General features: G+C 47.2%; 2 protein-coding genes across 2 annotated transcripts; both read right to left on the minus strand.

Annotated features, from left to right (window-relative positions):
- On the minus strand, positions 1–2,357 carry LOC136712698 (QRFP-like peptide receptor). Its single transcript, XM_066689421.1, has one exon. The coding sequence runs from the start codon at positions 2,224–2,226 to the stop codon at positions 910–912; it is 1,317 nt and encodes a 438-aa protein (XP_066545518.1). The 5' UTR covers positions 2,227–2,357; the 3' UTR covers positions 1–909.
- Positions 2,358–11,804: 9,447 nt separating this feature from the next.
- On the minus strand, positions 11,805–17,437 carry grifin (galectin-related inter-fiber protein). Its single transcript, XM_066689748.1, has 4 exons — positions 17,387–17,437; positions 14,058–14,137; positions 12,483–12,645; positions 11,805–12,220 (listed from the first exon to the last, which is right to left on the minus strand). The coding sequence occupies exons 1-4, from the start codon at positions 17,396–17,398 to the stop codon at positions 12,056–12,058; spliced, it is 420 nt and encodes a 139-aa protein (XP_066545845.1). The 5' UTR covers positions 17,399–17,437; the 3' UTR covers positions 11,805–12,055.
- Between the last annotated feature and the right edge of the window lie 466 nt (positions 17,438–17,903).

The following is a 17,903-nucleotide window of genomic DNA, read 5'->3' on the forward strand; positions in this document are numbered from 1 at the left end:
TTACTGCGCTACAAGACGTGGCCCCAGGGCCCCCTGCTCCCCCCGTCGCTCACAGAGCCGTCCCTGCCTGCAGGAGCCACAGGGAAGTTACGATCAATTAAACAGCTGCACTCATTGCAATGGGCTTGTGAAACAGCATTTCCTGAAAATCCTGCTAAATAAAGATACTTTGAAGGGATATGAGCTTTCTGAGATAGAAACACAATCATGTCAAGAGAGAAACAGTGGAGATGAATTCATCAGATTCCTGGCAGGCTGGGGTTGGGGATCCCAGGGGTTTGAACATGACATTTAAAAAATATATACATGAACAAGAACAAAACACAAATACACAAATAAATTATTGATAAAAAAATAACATTCCCTCGTAATTGATTTCAGACCCTTTTGAAGTCGCCTCACACCCTCCCACCAGACCTCAGTCCACCTGGCGTACATTTCTATTTCTTTTTCAATCAATGACCATTTTTCTACAGACTTGTTTATCTACAGGAACAGGAAAACAGAAGCAACTCCAGCTTTTTCACACTGTGGAGCTTTTTTTCTTCTCCTATGAAGCCACTTCAGACCAACACAGAGAGAACAAACAACCGTCTCGTCTTTGAATGAACTATAATGTCACTGACCAGAGGCGCGGTTTCATCGCCTCTCAACTCTCTGGGTGGACACCTGTCAGAGAAGGACACAGTGCCACAGCACCATGTGTCTGTGCCTTGGCTCAACATTAAAAATACTTAACGCTTCTCAGTTCGGTGTTCCAGCTCTAGTAATGATGGGAAAAGCGACTCTGCCAACATTCATTGGTCCCTCTCCGCAGAGTCCCGCCCTCTCTGGGTCAGAGCTGTACTTCAGGACCGGTGCCGAGGTCATGAATGCTGTCCAGATTGGCCGGAGAGACGGGCTGCTGCCTCACAGCAGCGTCTGATCAGATCTGCCCCTGGATTCCTCACCGGCTGAGAAAGAGCGCAGGGGCACGTGGGCCAGCAGAGTCTCGCTCCTGCCGGGGTGGAAGCAGCCGTCAGAGAGACTGTCGTCCACCACCGACGCATTGCTGATCGCCTCCCTGGGCAACCTTTGCTTGGGCTTCCTGAATGTGAACAGTTTGGGAACAGAGGAGGACGAGGACTCCTCAGAAATGGAGAAGCTGAAGAAGGAGATAAGCCTCCTGTGGTAGCGGCTCTTAATCTCCTTGGCAGATCTGTACAGGTCTCCCACAAAGCAGTAGCAGATGGGGTTCAGGCTGGAGTTGGTGAGTCCCAGCCACTGGGCAAAGGGCCGGAGCTGCAGGACCCAGGGTGGCGCGGGCTCCTCCTGGTCCAACCAGATGTCGGCCAGGTAGAGAGGGAGCCAGGAAACCGCAAACAGAAGCACCAGGGCCACCACCATCTTGGCGATCTTCTTCCGCATCTTCAGCCTGGAGGAATGCAGGATCTGGCTGCGGGAATCGAATTCCCTGAAGTTGCGGGAGGTGCTCCAGAGCTTGCGGCCGGTCAGAAAGCTGATGACCAGGTTGAAAGTCACGGGGAGGCAGTAGAGGGTGCAGAAGAGCAGGACATTGTACACTTGCTTCAGCTTAGCCTGCGGCCAGGTCTCTCTGCACACGGGGAACACGAAGGGCAGGTCCTCTATCAGCCGGATCTCGTCACGCTTGTTCATGAAGATCAGGGGCAGGCAGATCCCGGAGGACAGCAGCCACACGATCACGATGGTCCAGAATATCTTCCTGCAGGTGAAGAAGGAGCGGGCGCTCAGCGGGCTGTGGACACTGTAGTAGCGGTTCACGCTGATGACGGTGAGGCTGAGGACACTGGCAGAGATGGACACAGCCTGGGTAAAGGGCACGGCGCGGCACAGGAAGTCTCCGTACACCCAGGCCTTGTAGATCTTGTTGCCCAGAGTGATGGGCATGCAGACACAGACCACCATGAGGTCACACACGGCCAGGTTGACCAGCAGGCTGTGGGTGGCGCTCACGCCTGGCAGCCTCTTGCTGCGCTTGTTGGTCAGCACCTTGATGGACATGACATTGCCCACGAAGCCCACGATGAAGGACAGCACGTACATGACAGTCAGGGTGATGGTGGTGGGCTCCCTGATGGTGAGAAGGAAGCTGTCCAGCTCGAACTCGGCGCTCGTGTTGCCCGCCCTTCCAGACGAGCGGTTTTCCAACGCTGCTAGCTGAAAATACTGCAGCCACGCACCGGGGGCAGACAGAGAGGAGTTCATTTTTATTCTCCCTGCTCAGGAGGGGCGTCAGGATTTCCTCATGGTGAGCAGGTGTCTCAGAGGGCCAGCTGGCTGAGCCTGGGTCCTCAGGGTCCTCCGAGTCTACTGGAAGACTCCACACTCACTGATCTGGGGACTGAGGGCCAGCATGTCCATGAGCACGGCTAGAAAAGAGAGACAAACAAGACTCTTCAGTTGTCAGCCGCCCGCTTCCTCTCTCAACCCTGACATTTTCAGTGTCTGAAAGAGAAAGATTAAGATTTTGCTTTTCAGTCCTCACTGACGCTCTGCCTGTCCCCGCACCACAGACGCAGATTTTGTTGTTTGAAATGAATGGTCTAAATCAAAAACATGTATTATAGGAGAAAACTAAAGCAAGTGAATAAAAAAAGATTAAAAGATTAGGTTTCTGTCATTGGACTCGTCGGTACCAAGAGCTCCTGGACAGGTGTAAAACATTCAATCCACACAGAGCAGCTACATTGCACACATTCGTCTTAATTATAGTTAATTTAAGGATACATTCAGGTTGCTGAGTTGCTGAATGTGTAGGTCTGATTGCGTTATTTAATGTTAAATATGACAAAAAGCTACGATTATATGAATAACACTGTATTTTCTAAAAGCATTGGGACCGAAAATAAGCACTACACACAAATGGCACAATTGCTCTTTCGTTGCTTAGTCAATAATGTATCGTATTAATTCAATAATACCAGTGATGTAAAAATAAAGCTGTTTGAAGTGAATAGATTAGATGCTGCAAGTAGGAACCATTACGGAGATTAATAAATCCAGATGACGGCTGTAGGCTGCGCACACTATAAATATCAAATAATCTGAACAACACATTGGGATATTGTTTGTCATATGTAATTAGATCTAGATACACATATAACACATATTTTTAAAGCAGCCCAGCTTTTAACATTCAATTATTTAAACAAAGTACATTTCTGGATGTGTACTCATAAATTTTAAAAAAAGTTACATGTTTCTGTAAGAGAAAGACTCCCATTCGCATTCCATTAAAAACATGAGTGAATTATTTAACACAAAAATGAGAAGAGAGAAAGAGGGTGACTTGCCTGTCTCAGTTCCCTCGCAGATGCTAATGGAAAGGAATAGATCCAGCTGAGGAAGCGCTTCTCAGTCAGCTCGGCTGGCAGGTGTATTTAATTGCTTGGCAGAGGCGGCTCTGCGGGTTAGTGCGCTGCAGCTGCAGCAGACTCTCAGAATCAGACTGTACCTGTGAGGGCGGAGGAGCCGGTCTGTGCGCACCGGAGAGGCGCGTCTTTACGCACCGGCACCGGAGAGGCGCAGCTCCCGCAGATCCGCTGGACAGGTACTCGGGTCACCGCAGGTACACGGGGCGCTGCATGAATCCGGCTTGAATGAGACCAGTCGGTCCTCGGAGCCCCGCAGACTGATAGTGTTGGAATACAAATTACTTAACCCGTTAGACTCTCCTCCTGAGAAGCTGTTGTTGGTTTTCTATAAATATATATTTTTTTTACCATTTCTTTCCTTTCTTTTTGTTTACAGTCTGAACAAACTCCCCAGCGATGTGGCTGAAGAGACAATTTGGGAACATTCAAAAACAGACTGGATAGGATCCTTGATCACTTAGTTATTAATGGACACCAAACGAGCACGATGGGTAGAATGGCCTCCTCTCGATTGGACACTTTCTTATGTTCTTATGTTCTTATGTGTAGGTTTTTAAATACACCATTTGATCTTTTCCTTGAGTACCTCGAGAATGTATACTTGCTACTTGTTTTTGTTTGTTTAATTATTTCCAGAATCCCATTTCCAAAACTGCAATAAGAAACGAATTCAACTTTCTCTGTACAGTTAAATGTCAAGTAAAGATTGCTTTAGAAGCTGTCAAAATCAGAGAACATGCGTTTTCCCCGCAGGGCATATTTAACCTTCTGATTTTAATAGCCTCATCTTTTGACAACACTGAGCTCAACAACACATCACATATAGGCATGAATGGAAAGTATAAATGATTCAAACACACCTAATTTATATCAACAGGAAATCAAAGTAGGGCATCAGTCGATGTGCTACCCAGAATGGGTTAATTAACTGGTGTTTAATAGCGATATGCCCCAATAATATTGCAATGTGTAAAAAGTACATTAAGAAATTTTAATCCATCACCTGTGGTGGCTATAATATCGCAAGCATGTCACAAATCTGGCCTGTATGGTACCCAAGAAATTCCTACTTGAATCACATTTGAAGTATGCAAAACTTTTTGTGGTGTGATGAAACTAAAATTGAACTTTCTGGCCTACTGGCAAAGCGTTATGTTAAACCCAACACAGTGCATAACACAGAACCCTATTCCTACTGTGAAGCCTGGTGGGGCGGCATCATGTTAAAATTAATGGAACAAAGTATAGTGTAGACCTTGAGGAAAATGTGTTGCCCTCTGCAAGAAAGCTGAAACTGTGATGGAAATTCACAAATAATTAATCTATTTTAATGATCTGGACTCTGGGATAGTTAGCAAACTTGTCAAATTTGCAGATGATACTAAAATAGGTGGCTCAGCAGATACAATCTCAGCAGCTCAGGCTATTCAGAGGGACTTAGATAATATTCAGTTGTGGGCCGACACCTGGCAGATTAAATTCAATGTGCTAGGTATTACATGCAGGTAACAAAAATGTCCCTATAATTACACTGTGGGAGGTACAGATCTAGATGAAGTAACGCATGAGAAAGACCTAGGAGTCTACGTGGACTCCTCACTTTCTCTATCCAAGCAATGTGGGGAAGCAATAAAAAAGGCAAACACAATGCTAGGGTATATTGTCAAAAGTGTAGAATTGAGAACAAGGGCAGTGATGTTCAGACTGTACAATGCGCTAGAATTGATTCAAGTCTTCAAAATCATGAAAGGCCTCGACCACATCAAACCAGAGCAGCTTTTCCAGATCAGCAGGGACACATGCACCCGAGGACACAAATGGAAATTGGGCTTCAAGGCATTCAAGACAGAAAGTAATCCTAATTTAAATGCAAGAAACTCTAAGGCACTGTGAAAAAGTTAAAGGGCTGAAGACTTTCTATAGGCCATGTATATATCTTGGGTGGGAGGTCTCGTTATTCCCCAGCAGGATTAATTTCTCATCCTTGTCCAAATGCAGCTTACCAGTGTCCATTTCAAAGAAGGAAAATCACACAGTATTTTCATACAGGGCTGGAGCAACATGGACTCAACCTCTTTGATCTGGTGAGATCATAAATAAATACATAAGAGCCAGTCTGGATTCAGAGAGGGTTTCTACACTTGTCTCAATAATTAGCCGCTGACTGACGAATTGCCATCTGTGCCCACAGACAGACCACACACTCCTGTCGGGGTACAGCCCGGCCTGTGGTGTCAGACGGGGCTTACTCTCCTCTCAGTTGGATTGAAATCCTTCTGCTGCTCCAGGTTTCAAAGAACAAATCAGTAACAGGTCCTGACTCCTTTAAGAAACACACGCAGTGAGACTGGAATGAGGAAAAAGCCCACAGACTTGTTAAGGACTAGGTCAATTTATATCTATGAGAAAAAGGAAAAAAGAAAGACCAGAGAACAAATCTGTAAACTGAATCTGATTGAATTTCTCAGCACAACCACACAGTCAGTTTGTAATGTGCAGGAATCCATTTTGCTCACATTCACTCTCTGAAGGGAACAAATTGCAGAGCCGGATCGCGCTCAGAATGAAAAGTGTGTCCAAACGTGTGCCGGAGCGCTGGGATGAAGGATGTGCATGCCAGAGAGATGACTGAGTAAAGGGCATCCCTCCTCTGGGACCTTCTGCCAAGGGAAAGTGATGGAAAGGCCATTAGCCTCGGTCCCCATACATTTATTGCTAAAGACTTTAACCCATAGATCAAAACAATTGTGATTCTCTTGAGCAGAAAATACAGTGCGGTTATTTGTTCACCTTACTGAATGTGACAGCTGCAATAAATAAGCACGGCAATGGACGCAGCCGGGTCTTCTGTGACTCCTAAGAGCCTTTTATTTGTCCCCCCGTGAGGGAAAAGAAGAGCTGTTTCAATTCTAGCTGGGCTTCAACATGCATCATTCGAGGCTTTGATACTAAATTATCTTGATTTGCTGTGTCACTCTGAGAGGACAGAAGCATCAGATCTGGGAAACGGTGCAGAGACCTCACCTCGGCGAGCCAGGCAGGGAGATAGCAGATCCAAATGAGAAGTGCTGGACTGGATGATACTCAGGGGGACAGAGAGAAGAGAAAAAGCAACACTGGAGCTGAAAATGCTGTCCTCAGGCCCCGTAGACCTGTGATTCACACAGGCTCTGTATTTAATTTTTCACGCTGTCATTTTAGTCTGAGTCACAAACCATACAATTGTGTAAAGGTTAGCGCCTTTAATTCACAGGAGCAGTGTCGCCTTTTCACTCCGAGCTCTGCATTGCTTCACTCAGACAATCTCCACGTTTGCAGAGACATTAAAGATACCAGGAAGTTAAGGTTCCTCTCATGAAGTTGCTCAGTAATTACCGACCACATAATAACTAGAAAAAACCTGTATCTGCACCTCAATTTAAGATTGATATCTAAAAATTGTAGCAGATGGTTGTGGATGAGAGACACAGAACATCTGAATGTTTAATTTCCTAAAGGACAAGCACTCACCTCCTGGAACTCTATAGTTTATTGATTGGTCTCTTTGTCGTGCTGTGAAGCTGCCTATTCATGTTCCTACCCCCCCCACACTCCAATAAAGCCAAGAAAAAGACCCACACAGGAGAAAGTGTTGAATCATAAGAGCTACTGAGCTCTGGCTCCAAATATGTTCTTATTTTCAGGTTTCTTTACACAGCTGTAATTTATGAAAGTTGAAAATACATTTCATAGAGAGCAGGGAAGATTATGTCAATAAAACAGATGTATATTCTTGTTCAGTTTCAAAAGAGGCCTGTATCTACCACTGTTTTGTTTTTATTGTTTTTGTGTTTTTTCCTCCCCATTTTATATCACCCTCAGTCCTACCTTTGTAAGTTCTGCTGTTTCACACTAAACTTTATCAAAGGAACAACATGAAAGACACAGAAAACACTACGGCGCAGCGAAGCAGTGGAGATGATTGTGTTTCTCTGTGTGGGGGACGGGGACGCAGGGATGCGAGGGAGCTGGTGCTGATGAAACTGGAAAAGACGCAGATTCACAGGGAAAATGAGACGACTCCGTGGACATTTCCAGTTCCATTTCTGCTTCATTTTGTATGCATTAAAATGTCGTATCTGTGGCCCCTGGTTCCTGCAGACCCAGGTAATTAACACACACTCCATTAGAATCTGAGTGGGGCACCTGCTGACAAAATGTGTGGATTTGTGATCGTCTAGGTCCCTCCCTTGATCTTGAGCGAGATACGAATCCCCATCTGTTGTGAATAAATTCCCCACAAAGCATCAGTGCTCCTGGGTTAGTGTGTGCAGCCCTGCCTGGAGCTGAAACCCAGGACCAGAGCACAGGACGTCCACTGCATTCATGTGGGCTTTTCTTACCATTTGTCAGCAGGCTGCAAACACGATCCTATTTATTTATGCCCTCTATCGGGAGGAGCAAGAGAAGATCAAGGTCCTTTCCAGGGTCCGCATCATGGAGGACGATGAGAAATGCAGCCGCTTCTTCTTCAAGAAAACGAAGGAGAGGCGGCCTGCAATGTCCTCCATGATCGACTCCTCGGGGCAAGAGGTGGAGGGCAGAGAGGCTGTTGAGACAGTGGTGCGGGATTTCTACAGGGAGTTGTATGATCAGAAGGTGGTGGATCAAAATCTGATCCATCACTTTCTGTCCCTGTTGGAGTCCCGCAATGAGGGGGACGAGGAAGAGGAGGAGGATCCAGAGATCACCACTACTGAACTCTCCCAGGTGATAAAGAGTCTTAACTCTGGAAGGACACCGGGTCCCGATGGGATCCCTGCTGAGTTCTATAAGATCTTCTTCTTCACAAGAAGGGAGACCAAAAAGATCTGAGGAACTGGCGGCCGGTCAGCCTCCTGTGCACCGACTACAAGATACTGGCCAAAGCACTGACGCTCCAGCTGCAGCGGCCACTCCCTCAAGTCGTGGGTCCCGACCAGGTCTGTGGTGCCCGGGGGAGATCGGCGGCCGACAACGCCATGCTGCTCAGGGATGTCGTGGCCTACTCGAACGAGAGAGGGCTTCCCCTGGTCCTAATCAGCTTGGACCAGGAGAAAGCCTTCGACAGAGTGGGCCACGAATACCTGCAGCTCGTCATGGAGAGGATGGGTCTCGCTCTTGGCCTGAGGAAATGGGTTAAGATCATTTACAGCGGTCTAAGCAGCAGGGTCCTTGTGAACCGCCACCTGACCGAACCATTTCCGGTCAGGTCGGGGGTCCGGCAGGGCTGTCCCCTGTCGGCCCTGCTGTACGTCCTCTGTCTGGAGCCGTTCATGCAGGCGATCCGCCGGGACGTCCGGGTGACAGGTTTCCATCTCCCGGGTTCCGGCGGAGAGCAACTGAAGGCCCTGGCCTACATGGACGACATGGCCGTGGTTTGCACGGATGCTCCGTCCGTGGCCAGGGTCGAGGAACTGCTGGACGGCTTCTGCAGGGCGACGGGGGCCGCTGTCAACAAGGCCAAGAGCGAGGTCTACCTCTCCAGGGCATGGCCTGTCGGCCGGGGCCCGCCGACCGTGTTCCCAGTGAAGCCGTTTATCAAGGTTATGGGGATCACGATCGACGGGACCAACACGGGCACCCGGAGCTGGGAGGAGGCCATATATAAGGTCCAAAAGAAGATCCACGGCTGGAGCACAAGGACCTTGACGATGGCTGGTAAGGTGCTGGTCGTAAAGGCCATCCTCTTCCCGATACTCCTCTACGTAGGAATGATCTTCCCCCCAGACAAGGTCATCGCAAAACTAGTGACCCGAATTATATTTCGGTTTGTCTGGGGGAGCAAAATGGAGAGGCTGAAAAGAGTGCAGATGGTGAAGGGTACCCTGGATGGAGGCAGGGGGGTCCCGGACGTTGTGCGGCTGATAAAGGCGCAGGGGCTGGCCTATGTGGTCAAGAACATCCAGGCTGCTGGCAAGAAAGTGAGTTTTATGAACCGCTTTTATTTTGCCAGCAGCCTGAGACCATTCGGCCTCTGCGCCATGGATAACACCAGGCCGCACTCGTGGGATCCCCAGCCGTTCTACAGGGCGCTCCGAGCCTTTGCGCTCGAAGTAGGCCTCCATAAAGTCGTGCTGGCTTCCTGGGATTATAAGACCATCTGTAGCCAGATGAGATCTACCCAGGAGACCAGCCGGATTGAAGATTTCCCTCCCGAAACCTGCCGGTTTATCTGGGCTAACGCTACGCACGTTTGCCTCACAAATACGCAGAAAGATGTCTCCTGGATGGCTGTGAGTCGGTGTCTCCCCACCCGAGTGTTCATGCACAGAAGGGGCATAGCTCCTTATGACACCTGCCCCTATAAGGGTTGCCTGGGGAAGGAGATGGAGGCTCATATCTTTAGGGATTGCCCCTCCGCCTGCAGGGTCTGGCTCCTGTTTTTCCCGTTCCTCCGCAGTTTTGCCGTTCCTGTGCGGACGACCGCCCAGCGGATTCTTTATGGCCCTGCCAGGGGAATAACATCTCCCTCCCTGAGGTGCTGGTGGCGTGTCGTCTGCGCAGTGAAACAGGCCCTGTGGGAGGGATGGAACATCTGTCTTTTTATTAAGCAGGAGCTGGACCCGATTGTCATCGCGCGGAGGGGCATGGTACTCATTCGTGAGTATGTCAATCTGGAGGTCCATCAGAGGGGCAAGGAGGAAGCCTATAAGAACTGGCACATACAAGATCTGGGGGAGCTCAGGATCCCATGATGGGACCCACCTCCAGGGACGGTCAGTTCCCCCTGCTGGAGCCCGAGTCCAAGATCTTTTAACTATTTTATGAATGATTGCTTTTAAAATGACTTTTAAAAATGAATTTTAATTGTTTTTAAAGATTTAGTTGTTTTTAAAAACGCTAGTTGTTTGGGTTTTTGTTTTGGTTTAGTTTAGTTTTATTTATTTGTCAAATACATTGTCCGTTTTGGATTTAATTTTAAATGCATTGGACCGTTTTTGTTTGTTTTTTATTTTTACCTTTTTAATTGTTTCTTTATTTTGTCCAGTGCATTTTCAGTTATTATCAATGTATTTGACCTTTTTGTTGGTAGCAGTTTTGCTTTAATCACGTTTGTTTTGTTGTTTTGTGCACTTGTTTATTTGAAGTTGATTTTTAAAAAGTTTTTAATCACAAGTATTAAAAATTTGAAATGTTTTTATTTGAAAATGAAAAATACTTTAAACAATAAAACAGTATTTATGCCTGAAGAGCAAATCTGACTCAATATCTCTGAGAAAGTGACAGCGATAAGGCTGAAGTCCTGCCAGCGGAACACACTGTTTGCTCCGGCGTGTCGGGTGGGGGGGACAACACCTAAAACAAATACGATTCAAATGTTTCACGCCGCGGGGGCTGATGGCTGAGCCGGACAGCGTGCCGTCTGATTGAGTTCTTAGATATGAATTCCCTTTTCAGAAAGCTTGCTCTGCAGAATTAAACCCACTTGATCTGTTTTAAGAGGGTTCAGCACTCTGTGGGTGTGAATGGATTAGATTCCATGCAATAATTGCCGGGCCTAATATAGACTAGCTTTTGATGTGGATGCACAGTATGTATATTTATCTCATTTAGACATTCCTGAATGTATAATCTCCGTAAATTGGGTCAATCAGCATTACATTTTCATACCTATTCTGCACCAAGACTGTCTCAGAGTTGTATTACTATTGATTATTTTGTACGGCTGTTTTTATTTGCCTCCAGGCACTCGGGGCTATTGTGTCTGAAGGGCACAATTACATTAGAAATGTAACGGCATTTTCCCCCCCAAAGCCGCGTGGAACTGGAGTGTGTCTGAGTACAACTATGAATGCAGTTTGAAATGCACTTATTTGTCACAGACCACCTTAATTAGACTACAAGAGAAAGTGCTTTTGAAAAATAATGGGAGGCTGAGCAACAGTAAATTGCTCTGTGTGTTTTTGCAGATTAATGTATTCATTCTGGTATTGTGCTATTCATTTGAATGCTGTTTTTTCCAGCACTTCAATATGTTCTGAGCATCTGTTCCTCCTGAGAGACCGGAGTGTTGATGATGCGCATTCGAAATCATCTATATGAGGCATTGTCCTTTCAGCACCGCAGACCCAATTTAGGAGAAAACACATTTTTGACACTCAAGTGCAGGGTAACAAAGGCACGCCACACGCCGGTATTGATCGAAAGTGTGAAAGGCTTTTCTGTGTTTGGTTTTGTTTGGTTTGCTTTCTTTTGTTTTGAACTATTGGGAAAAGCAAATACATGACTGCTCCGAAGAACCTTTTTCTAAAAGAAACCCACAGCATTCACTCCTTGTGAATAGCCACTCTGACGTGTACGAGCGTGTCGGTGTGTGGAGGATATAAATAACGAGACTCTGTGCCAGTGCACTGCAGGGCTGGGGTGTGTTGTGGTTTATTGAAATAGTGTCCATGTTCCTCTACACATGGCCTTCAGCTGACATACTGCCATGGGTTCAAATACAAGAAAAGTACAGATGCGAGAGAAATCAACGGCAGCACATTTCCGGGCGTCTCTCAGATAGAAATGGTTGTCATAATGATGGGAGATTAACGAGTTAAATGGATTAAACCACTGTGAACAGCCCCAAGCTCGCTCAGCCAGTGTCTCCCGAGAGGTCCTGGCCGTGGAGCGGAGACCCCCGCAGCCCCCCAGCTCTAGTAGAAGGGTTTCTTGGTGATCTCCACGGAGGAGATGTTGATGTCATTGGCCACCTGCACTTTGGTGATAGTCTTCAGGTCCTCGACCCGGTGCTTGTACTGCATGATCTTGGACTCGTCGATAAACACATGGAAGTTCTCATTGTCCGAATAAATCTCAATCTGTTGAAGAGAACAAGTCGGACATTAGAGTGGTTTCCACGCCAAGTCTAATCCCAGAGGTCATCACACCTCGCACTGACTAGTGTGTCCTGCTGCTGAGAAGATGTCTCTCTAATCAGTTTTCATTATTTTTCTTTCTTTCTCATTTGTGCCTGTCAGAAAAGTAAACCTCACCCTAATAAAGCATCAATAAATAGGAAGAATAGGCATGCTGTGACGTTTCTGAGGGGGGCACTCTGGGGCAGGATGCCTGGGTCTTTACCTGGAAAGGCTCTTCCGCCCCGAAAGGGAAGGTGGTACAACGCTCCTCCTGCCCCCAGCGGTTCGACACGTACGAGTTGCAGATGATGTCCGACTCGGTGAAGCGGGGGTTGAAGTGGAAGGCTATCCTGTCGTCACGTTCGCACAGAAAGTTAATCTCAAACCTGAGGTACAGGAGATAGGAAAACACACACACACACACACACACACACACACACACACACAGACACACACAGGTAGACACACAAGAAGACAAAACAATAAATGTTTAATGATGTTTAATTCCTGTATTGTAACCTCACCTAACAAGAACAACAATAATAATAATAATTATAATAATAATAATAGTATAATATTTTGTGTGGAGCTGTGTGTGTTAATTGTAGCCGTTGTCTGTGGCATTGGCGGTCAAGTACATGACTCAGACGAGCAGCTTGTGAAATTGAAATCCCATTGTCACCACTAATGGGTGTCTAAGCTGCCTTTGTGAGCCGCCGATGTGCGGAGCTGCAGTAATTGTTTATCTTGGAGCAGTGCTGCCCCGTTCACCTCCGAGACGCTCGGTCAGGCACAGCTCCCTGGCTTCAGTCTCACACCTAATCAGTCCTGCATTCAGATCCACTGCGGTGATGCCTTAACTGCTTGTGTTTGGAGCATATTTTAGATCCGCTAGAATCAATTCCAGGAGGTTTTCAGACTTTCGGTGAAGTGCTTTATTGTGCGGAGCTTTTAGTGGGAGTTACTCCCTCAGCTGGGGTGGAGGAAAACAAAACGGCCTTTGGGGAGATGTCTGCAGAGAGACCACTCACTGTTACTGACACCCCTTCAGAGAGCGCAATGCAGGGTGGTCGCTGAGGGAAGCAAGCGATGAAAGAGTTAATCAGTTTGCTCGTGTTGTCCCCTGTCCTCGACCCATAAAACAGGAGGGGATTCTCAGTGACAGTGTCACCACTCAGGGACGAGAGATGGGAAACTGATTCTTTGTTGGAGTTGGATTCGTGGGAAATACCCTTGAGTATAAATAGATATGTTAAGATGACCGGTAAAAGATAACTAAATAATTATGTATTAATTAACATCACACCAAAGTTGGTTAATATAAACACATTTAGCCTCTGAGGGGGTGTGTCAAAAGTGCAACTGTTTGTACTGTTTGAGGATGACCTGGTGAGGGAAGGTGGGTCTGAGAATCGATGGGAGGATTGTGCGCACTTTGGTCATTTAATTAATCCACAGGTCATTCCTTGAGTCTCAGGAAAGTCAGGTTGGGAGAAACTAGTCAATATCAGTCAAACAGATGTTCCTCACTGGCTATAGATCAATCCTGAATATATAGTGTGAGTTGCTGTTTTTTAAACAGAGCTATTCTATCCCTGTGAGACTGTGAAAAGCGTTTTCTGTTTTCTGAGGTGATATTAAATTATTTGAATCTAGCGATGGAAGTGTTTTTCTCTGTGCTAATAATGTAACGCAGCACAGAGGGGTGTTCAGTGTCACTCTCACACAACACGGCTGTGCAGGACGGACAGGAGCGCGGTGCTGCACACACGTCTGGTGGTCTGTCTGTGACACTTACTTGCTCGCCTCAGAAGGCGGTTCCCCTTTGAGGATGAAGCTCCATCCTGGACACAGTCCCTCAGGACAGGCAGCTTCAAACTGCGAACACAACACACACAACCCAGAGCTCGTTAATGGAGAACACACTCTGCTGGATGTCCGCTCAGACGCTGGCCTATACAGACACCCTTCACACATGTTCTGGTCTAATTTATCTCCAACAGTATTTTATTTTGTCAATGGAAGACAAGTGGATTTTTATTTGTTATTTATTATCAGAGATATGACTCATATGTGACTCATATTTTGGTGTTGGCTGGGCTAGGTTTCAGGCAGTCGATATGGCTAACGGTCAGAGCCCCAGGCCAGCCAACACCAGGATGTCATGCTGTGCCAACGGTCCAGTCCTCCTACAGGGATACTTCGCTACTACTCAAAGTTGGGAGTTATAACAGTTATAACAGCAGCACCAGCATGCTGCCATGTGATCGGGGAAAACAACTCGGAGAATCCTACTGCAGGTTATTTGAACTGAGCAATAAAGCAAAATACACATCATCGACTGATCCCCCGGCTCACAGAGGCACACAGAGCGAGCCCCTGGGGCTGTGAATGTGGGGAATGAAGGGCCGCTCTGGAGACCCGTGAAACCGTCAGCTCAGCGGCAGCAGAGTGATCCCCCCGGACGTGGGTGTCCATCCATCACTGACACGCTGCTCCCCTAAGAGCCCCGCTGACATTGCGCTGTTGTCCGGGAATTGATCTCCCAAACACTCAGTCACAGCGTGGACCCTGTTCGCCCTGTCAGGGGAGGGACGAGGCAGCAGTTCAGAGGCAGATTTACAGCTCTTCTTTCTGGGTAAAATCGAAAGTCCCACACAGTACGATTTAGATCTGCCAATAGCATCCCGCCCTGCCACACAAGGCCTCTAGGCTCTGAGTTACAGACAGCGCTTGTAGCTCAAGAATATACAGCACAACTGTATACAGCTCTGGAAAAAATAAAGAGACCACTTAACATTGATTTCTGAACTTGGAGGGGTCTCTCAATTTTTTCCAGGGGTGTATACAGTTGTGCCGTGTTAGCCTCAGTTTGTGTTCTATATATCCTGCAAACATAAATTTTTAGGAACTTCTTGAGGCCAGACAGGGTGAGAGAAATGGATTTATCTGGGGACCATCCATCAGAATTCACTGAATTGTGGAAAAACCTCCCCGCAGTGTCAGCTGAGTGTCTGCTTTGGCCGCACAAAACACTTTCATCCAACTTCCTCTGAGTTTTCTCTGTCGAATTCCACCCTACCCCGCCTGGTCCCTCGAACCCGTGACATGGAGTGTAAAGGGAAGCTGCACGAGGCGGAGAAGACAGGGGCAGACTATAGATGGACTTTCCACCTAAATGACTGACAAACACTGACAGAGATGATCTCATCACTCTGAGCCTTGTTTATTAAATTAGGTGCCAATCTCAGACCACACACTCTGTCTTTCTTTCCTCTTTTCCTAGTTCTCTGTTTTTTCTGGTGTACTAGACAAGCAGACAATATCATTTCCCTGTGGCTTCCATGAAGGCTCTATCTTGTTCCACTCGGACAGAAGACGACTGGTTAAAAAGAAGCAGGAGACATGCTGACTGTTGAGCACGCTTTGAATGAAGTGTTGACGCTCTTTCATGTGTAACTACCAACAACCACAGGAATGGAGAGAACAACATTGAGAGAAAAATTTAGAGAAGGGAAAGACGGCGATAGGCAAGAGAAACCTGAGCTTTCCTCTCTCCTGTGGACTCACTCTGCACAGATGTCAGAGGAGAGAACATCTCCCCACGCCTGTCCACCCTGACAGCCCTCAGAGCAATCATCAAAGGTCCTCAGCAGCTCACTCAGAGACTGGCGGGGGTGGGGGGGGTGACTTCAAACGGACTCAAAATCTGAATGCACAAGTGGCACTCGAGCTCATTGAGCCGTGCAACGAAGGGCTGAGTTGTGTGTCTCGCTGCGCGGCTGAGGACCCCCCACCCCCCGAGTGGTCTCTTTAATACAGAAGAGACCCGAGTGTTCAGCACACGCGTGGGCACATACATACACGATGAATTCGAAAGGGCAAAAACAGGTGGTGCAAAGGCCTGGTAATCGGTCTGAGGTAAAACATGTATGACAGTCCTTTGTTCATGCTAACAACACACCTGCCCTCGCAGATGCCAGGTGTGTTGTTAGCATGAACAAAGTGGCTGTCATACATTTTTAACCTCAGACCGATTACCAGGCTTTTGCACCACCTGTTTTTACCCCTTCAAATTCATTGTGTATGTAATGGTTGGTCTTTACCAGGTCTGTGCTTTAACTGCCGTCCTGCAGATCGCACTGCGTTGACCGACACGGAAACACAGGCGTTCAGGGGGACCCCGCTCCTGGGTCCGCTGGTTCCTGACATGATGTTTGATGATGTCAGCATTGTGATCAACGGCGTCGGGCATATTTACCATGATCTCAGGATTACTGTTCATACAAATGTACCAATATACCAATCTAGCAATATAAATACCAGCTGCCTCTCCGATGAGAATCCTAAATGATGCGGATGTTTTACATCTGTACTAGTTTCAATGGAGGCTGAAGCTGAATTTATGATCAGCAATTGTAGCAACTTTTAACCAAGTAGGAAGTAAATCTCAGACCATGTAGACAGCCTGCAGTTTGCGGGGTTTACAGTGAGGGTCCTTCCCGTACGAGATCCGACAGCATCTGATATAAACAGTAATTATTGGAGGGACATCAGATTGAAGGCTGTGCTTATATTGCTCTGATCTGTCTGCAGTAACTTGATTACCCTGCTGCACAGCGTGTGCTGATCAGTAAACACTACGACAAGTTTAATACATAAGGCCGCTTCTCAGAGCCAGATTAGACACGATTAAATCCATAACTCTGCGAGAGTGAAATGAACAGGAAAGAGCAGCCGTGTTTTCGTACAAGATTCCTGCCCCATATTTCCATGCCCGTCTTTGCCCCAAGGGCATTTGAACGGCACTGAAATTTCAGCAGAGGACCGTCTTGATCTACATAGTGCCGCTCACTCACAGTCACACTTCAGCCTCACAGACATTTTGGAAAAGAAGACAGGAACACACAGCAAACCAGGGGACACTCTGAGTCAGGAGTTCTGTCCAGATAAAAGACAAGAAAAGACGAGACAGAAAAATGCTGGCTATGCGCCCCCTCCCTACAGAAAGACTTCACGCCGTTTTATTTTGACATTAGGAGAAGAAGAAAATAGTCACAGGGAGAGGGAGAAGAAGAGGAGCTGTAGGTGCTGAAACACGCGGCGACAGGGATGGGAATGTCTTACCCGTAGCGTCATCGTGTCGGCAGTGTCCCAGTCCTGACCGCTGAAGCTTTGAGCTCTAGGCAGCTGTGTTTTGTGCCCTGGGGCGTCACTTAAAGAGTGGACAAAGGGCACGTGGGCAACTGGATTAGCTGGGATGAGGAGAGACACCAGGAGCCAATCATGGCCCGGCGCCACTGCAGTGTGCAGAGAGACAGACCCACCTCAGACCATCACCACTGTGCACTTTTTTATGTTTTATTAAGGGTGGGGGGTTAATGTATTTTCTCTGAATCTCAAGTCTGTAACGTTTGTCCCAGATGAGCCCCAAGAGGACCTGAGGCAAATACATTCTAACATTTTAGATGTGAAGTTGTACTTTATGAGAATGAGGAGATTTTGCAAACGAACTGCACATTCAGGGCCTTTAATGTACAGCTGAACACACTGAACACAGAGACCCTGCTGGCAGAAGCACACATGGCACAAACACAACTCAACAGAGATGCCATGGCAGCAGAGCTACAGCCCCTGATGCTTC

This window comes from Amia ocellicauda, chromosome 17 (genome assembly GCF_036373705.1).
Source record: "Amia ocellicauda isolate fAmiCal2 chromosome 17, fAmiCal2.hap1, whole genome shotgun sequence".
Taxonomy (NCBI): Eukaryota; Metazoa; Chordata; class Actinopteri; order Amiiformes; family Amiidae; genus Amia; species Amia ocellicauda.